This window comes from Lucilia cuprina, chromosome 2, assembly GCF_022045245.1.
Source record: "Lucilia cuprina isolate Lc7/37 chromosome 2, ASM2204524v1, whole genome shotgun sequence".
In the NCBI taxonomy this organism is placed as follows: Eukaryota; Metazoa; Arthropoda; class Insecta; order Diptera; family Calliphoridae; genus Lucilia; species Lucilia cuprina.
The window spans coordinates 62,041,813-62,048,169 of NC_060950.1; the positions used below are offsets into that span (position 1 = coordinate 62,041,813).

The window sequence follows — 6,357 nt, forward strand, 5'->3', positions numbered from 1 at the left end:
ACATTCTTGGGCTAGGACATAACCTTTAGAATATTTAGTTTCATTAGGAAGAAGTACTTCAAAGTTTCATTTAAGGGACTGTAAAGAGAAGAAACATTTCTCTGTCATCGAACTGATCTTAAGAACCGGAGAAAATAAAAAGTCATATAACTGATACTGCACAGATCTGCATTGCCCATATTACGGAAAAAGGTTGACTACTTTTTGAACGATCTAGCGTATATTAATATTAAAGATATAGTACAATAGTTTGTGCCCCTCTACTGTACTTCACCACAGACCGCCTATACAGCTATCAGGTCTTTTGATGTTAACAATTTTATATAGTGATCTATGGAAGGAATTATTGGCCAATATTTTAAATAATATTCCCGATATAGTATCTGGAATAACATTGTTTTCAAAATATCTGAATTATATTTCGACAAAAGTCTAGCAATTGCAGAGAAAGAGTTCCAGCATTTCACTATCCTCTGCGCATGCGGATTGAGGTTATAATTGTCTAGTACTTGTTGTTGTAGCAGCATCAGTGTAGCTGATTTGACAATCCTTGATCGTTGTTCGCTAAATTCCTAATCATTCCGGTGCGAAGAAACGAATGTCGTTGTATTGCTTCCCTTGTTTGAATGAATCTATATTCGATTAAAGGTTGGTCAGAAAAACAAAGACGCAAAAGCTTCTATTGGTTGGTCGAAACTATATTCCCCTAAATCCATCACAAAATAGCTCTAAAGAAAGTTGGTAGGAAGAAGAATCAAATTCATTGCCGTAAAGTATCAACGAACAGGTCGTTGCACTGTCATTGCTTTGCAACTCCAAATCAAAGAAGGTGGCCGAAATGTCTTTTCGGCATCATTTGTTTGACTGGTCTAAGCAAATCTATCGATGATGGTGTCTTTGCGAACGTTTTTGATCATTAGGATAGTTAAAGTGCTCACAAAATGAAAAAAATCGGAAATAGTGCTTTAAAGCTATGCGATTGATCACGTCTTTGTACCTATTTGAGAAAAGTGTACTTTGGTCTCAATTTAGGATCCAATAACGGGGTCTTGATTGAACCGCGAAGTAGCAGTGAAGAATATTTCAATAAACCAAAGGCGCCCTGGTCCAATCCAAAAGAAAGATTTATCTAATTTGCCATCAATTCTAAACATTAAAACAACTTTTTTTAATTTAAAGCAAAATGCAACTTTAAAGCCGCTTTTTATTAAAGATACTTATTTCGATTCTAGAAATCATAGTCCACACTTTTATTTATTATCCCCTTAATCGCTTACAATAATTCACATAAATTCACATCATTTTTTACTCCTTTTCCCCAATGTCATGGTATTGTGTGAGGCCACATAATGATTTTTATGTGTATTAAATTCCAAATATTCTTCCTCCAGTTTCTGTCTAGTCTCCTCCAGTTTGCGTTTCTCTTCGGCATGTTCTTTCTTGAGTTTATCAAAACGTGAATGTAATTCTCTTTCGCTTTCTTTTAGCTCAGCTTCTTTCTCCTTAACACGTTGAACAAACATTTGACGTACTTCTTCTTCTTTAGCTAACAGCTCACTAAGATGATTGGAACGCTTAACCTCAAAAGTTTGTTGAAACGATACGGGTTTATTATCGGTATCCACATCACAAAAGCCCATTTCCTGTAAACGTTTTTGTCTGTACAGCTCATAGTGTTTCGTATGAGTTTGTTCACGCAAATCTTCCATATTAGTGCGTATTAACATCTCTCTTAGCTTGACAAAGTCACAGTGAGTTTCATTTTCCACTTGCACTGTTCCCCAGGGATATTGGCGAGCCCTGACTTGTTTATTGCCGATTCTAACGAATTCAGTACTACCCACCACCGCAAAAGGTGTATAAGCATTCATGGCATTATTGGTCTCGGCCACAGTTTCATCATCTGTGGGGAATTGATAGATTTGTACACCATTGCGTTTCAGTTCATCCATTATGTTCTCTTTAAATCTTTGCAACTCAGCTTTGGATATAGTATCGGCTTTAGCTATTATGGGTATTATATTGACCTTACTATCCAACTGTTTCATACAAACCAAATCCAATGACTTGAGGCCATGTCCCGTGGGACAAATGAAATAGAGACAAGCATGTATGCGACTATCATGGAAATCCACTAAGGAACGTTTTATCTTTAATTCCTCTTGTAAATACGATTCAAACTGCACATCTATATAATCCACGACCGATTTAAAGGAATCATGTTTATTAATTTGATCACCATAGCCTACGGTATCACAAATGGTTAGCTTTAGACCAACATTACTTTCCTGCAACTCATAAGTATGAGCCTTAAGCTTCACATTAGGCAAGGTATGAGGGCTGGCTGTCGATTCGAAGCTAGTATTGAAGAGTGTATCCATCAGAGTAGATTTACCCAAACCGGTTTCACCCACACACATGACATTGAAGACAAAGCCGTTAAGCACACTTTTGTTGACCAATTGATCGGGTAGACTGTCGAAACCCACGTGGCCAGCTTGTTTAAGACAACGTATAGGTGTGTCCTTTACAATCGGCTGAACAGCAACTTCAACAGGCATTTTTGTTAGAAAAATTTCCAAAGACTTTAAAACTAAGAGATGTTATATACTTGAGTATTCGTTAGCGAATGTTGTACCGTTTAGCGCTGCTAGATTATTTATACCCTATATCCTAGCACTAGGTAGACAACCTAACATATTCGCGTTTCCTATTAATCCTTTTGTTAATAACAATTGCTTCTTAGAAGTAAAATTTCCAAAAGAAAGGTAAAAACAGGAATTGTTTTAAACATTTTATTGCCTTTTTTCTGAGGATTACTATGCAGCAGGTAACAATTTGTCGTTTTTCATAAGAGTTTTTCCAATTAGTGTGAGCAGCTGCTAAAAGTTTCCCAATAAAAAACAAATATTTACTAGAAGAGCTACACTCATATTTCCCATCAAAATTCAATATTTTGAGTGAAAACCTAAAAGTCCATTTTCTGGCTAAACTAGAGGAGCTACAGCCAAAAGGATGAAAATCTGAGATCACATTTCCAAGCAAAAATTCAATATTTTGAGTGAAAACCTAAAAGTCCATTATTTGGGTAAACTAGAGGAGCTACAGCGAAAAGGATGGAAATCTGTGATCACTCATATTTCACACCAAAATTCAATATTTTGAGTGAAAACCTAAAAGTCCATTTTCTGGCTTAACTAGAGGAGCTACAGCGAAAAGGATGGAAATCTGTGATCACTCATATTTCCCATCAAAATTCATTATTTTAAGCGAAAACCTAAAAGTCCATTTTCTGGCTAAACTAAAGGAGCTACAGCCAAAAGAATGAAAATCTGTGATCACTCATATTTCCCATCAAAATTCAATATTTTGAGTGAAAACCTAAAAGTCCATTTTCTGGCTAAACTAGAGGAGCTACAGCCAAAAGAATGAAAATCTGTGATCACTCATATTTCACACCAAAATTCAATATTTTGAGTGAAAACCTAAAAGTCCATTTTCTGGCTAAACTAGAGGAGCTACAGCCAAAAGAATGGAAATCTGTGATCACTCATATTTCCCATCAAAATTCATTATTTTAAGTGAAAACCTAAAAATCCATTTTCTGGCTAAACTAGAGGAGCTACAGCCAAAAGAATGAAAATCTGTGATCACTCATATTTCCCATCAAAATTCAATATTTTGAGTGAAAACCTAAAAGTCCATTTTCTGGCTAAACTAGAGGAGCTACAGCCAAAAGAATGAAAATCTATGATCACTTATATTTCCCATCAAAATTCATTATTTTGGGTGAAAACCTAAAAGTCCATTTTCTGGCTAAACTAGAGGAGCTACAGACAAAAGAATGAAAATCTCTGATCACTCATATTTCCCACCAAAATTCAATATTTTGAGTGAAAACCTAAAAGTCCATTTTCTGGCTAAACTAGAGGAGTTACAGCCAAAATGATGGAAATCTGTGATCACTTTTATTTCCCATCAAAATTCATTATTTTCAGTGAAACCCTAAAAGTCCATTTTCTGGCTAAACCAGAGCAGCTACAGCCAAAAGGATGGAAATCTGAGATCACATTTAAAAGCAAAAATTCAATATTTTAAGTGAAAACCTAAAAGTCCATTTTCTGGCTAAACTAGAGGAGCTACAGCCAAAAGGATGGAAATCTGTGATCACTCATATTTCCCACCAAAATTCAATATTTTGAGTGAAAACCTAAAAGTCCATTTTCTGGCTTAACTAGAGGAGCTACAGCGAAAAGGATGGAAATCTGTAATCACTCATATTTCACACCAAAATTCAATATTTTGAGTGAAAACCTAAGAGTCCATTTTCTGGCTAAACTAGAGGAGCTAAAGCCAAAAGGATGGAAATCTGTGATCACTCTTATTTCCCATCAAAATTCAATATTTTGAGTGAAAACCTAAAACGATGGAAATCTGTGATCACTCATATTTCCCATCAAAATTCATTATTTTGAGTGAAAACCTAAAAGTCTATTTTCTGGCTAAACTAGAGGAGCTACAGCCAAAAGGATGGAAATCTGTGATCACTCATATTTCCCATCAAAATTCAATATTTTGAGTGAAAACCTAAAAGTCCATTTTCTGGCTAAACTAGAGGAGCTACAGCCAAAAGGATGGAAATCTGTGATCACTCATATTTCCTATCAAAATTCATTATTTTAAGTAAAAACCTAAAAGTCCATTTTCTGGCTAAACTAGAGGAGCTACAGCGAAAAGGATGGAAATCTGTGATCACTTTTATTTCCCACCAAAATTCAATATTTTGAGTGAAAACCTAAAACTCCATTTTCTGGCTAAACTAGAGGAGCTACAGCCAAAAGGATGGAAATATGTGATCACTCATATTTCCCATCAAAATTCAATATTTTGAGTGAAAACCTAAAACTCCATTTTCTGGCTAAACTAGAGGAGCTACAGCCAAAACGATGGAAATCTGTGATCACTTTTATTCCCCACCAAAATTCATTATTTTGAGTGAAAACCTGAAAGTCCATTTTTTGGCCTAACCAGAGCAGCTACAGCCAAAAGAATGGAAATCATATTTCCCATCAAAATTCAATATTTTAAGTGAAAACCTAAAAATCCATTTTCTGGCTAAACTAGAGGAGATCACATTTCCAAGCAAAAATTCAACATTTTGAGTGAAAAGCTAAAAGTCCATTTTCTGGCTAAACTAGAAGAGCTACAGCCAAAAGGATGGAAATCTGTGATCACCTTTATTTCCCATCAAAATTCAATATTTTGAGTGAAAACCTAAAAGTCTATTTTTTGGCTAAACTAGAGGAGCTACAGCGAAAAGGATGGAAATCTGTGATCACTCATTTCCCATCAAAATTCAATATTTTGAGTGAAAACCTAAAAGTCCATTTTCTGGCTAAACTAGAGGAGCTACAGCCAAAAGGATGGAAATCTGTGATCACTCATATTTCTCACCAAAATTCAATATTTTGAGTTGAAACCTAAAAGTCCATTTTCTGGCTAAACTAGAGGAGCTACAGCCAAAACGTTGAAATCTGTGATCACTCATATTTCCCATCAAAATTCATTATTTTTAATGAAAACCTAAAACGATGGAAATCTGTGATCACTTTTATTTCCCACCAAAATTCATTATTTTGAGTGAAAACCTAAAAGTCCATTTTCTGGCTAAACTAGGGGAGCTACAGCCAATAGGATGGAAATCTGTGATCACTCATATTTCCCATCAAAATTCATTATTTTGAGTGAAAACCTAAAAGTCCATTATTTGGCTAAACTAGAGGAGCTACAGCAAAAAGGATGGAAAGCTGTGATCACTTTTATTTCCCACCAAAATTCAATATTTTGAGTGAAAACCTAAAACTCCATTTTCTGGCTAAACTAGAGGAGCTACAGCCAAAAGGATGGAAATCTGTGATCACTCATATTTCCCATCAAAATTCAAAATTTTGAGTGAAAACCTAAAAGTCCATTTTCTGGCTAAACTAGAGGAGCTACAGCCAAAAGAATGAAATTCTGTGATCACTTATATTTCCCATCAAAATTCATTATTTCGAGTGAAAACCTAAAAGTCCATTTTCTGGCTAAACTAGAGGAGCTACAGCCAAAAGGATGGAAATCTGTGATCAATTTTATTTCCCACCAAAATTCAATATTTTGAGTGAAAACCTAAAAGTCCATTTTCTGGCTAAACTAGAGGAGCTACAGCCAAAAGGAAGGAAATCTGTGATCACTTTTATTTCCCATCAAAATTCAATATTTTCAGTGAAAACCTAAAAGTCCATTTTCTGGCTAAACTAGAGGAGCTACAGCGAAAAGGATGGAAATCTGCGATCACTTTTATTTCCCACCAAAATT

The 6,357-nt window shown here is 35.2% G+C and overlaps 1 protein-coding gene across 1 annotated transcript; it reads right to left on the bottom strand.

Annotated features, from left to right (window-relative positions):
* Positions 1–1,180: 1,180 nt before the first annotated feature.
* On the bottom strand, positions 1,181–2,516 carry LOC111685401 (septin-2-like). Its single transcript, XM_023447658.2, has one exon. The coding sequence runs from the start codon at positions 2,418–2,420 to the stop codon at positions 1,299–1,301; it is 1,122 nt and encodes a 373-aa protein (XP_023303426.2). The 5' UTR covers positions 2,421–2,516; the 3' UTR covers positions 1,181–1,298.
* Positions 2,517–6,357: the final 3,841 nt, after the last annotated feature.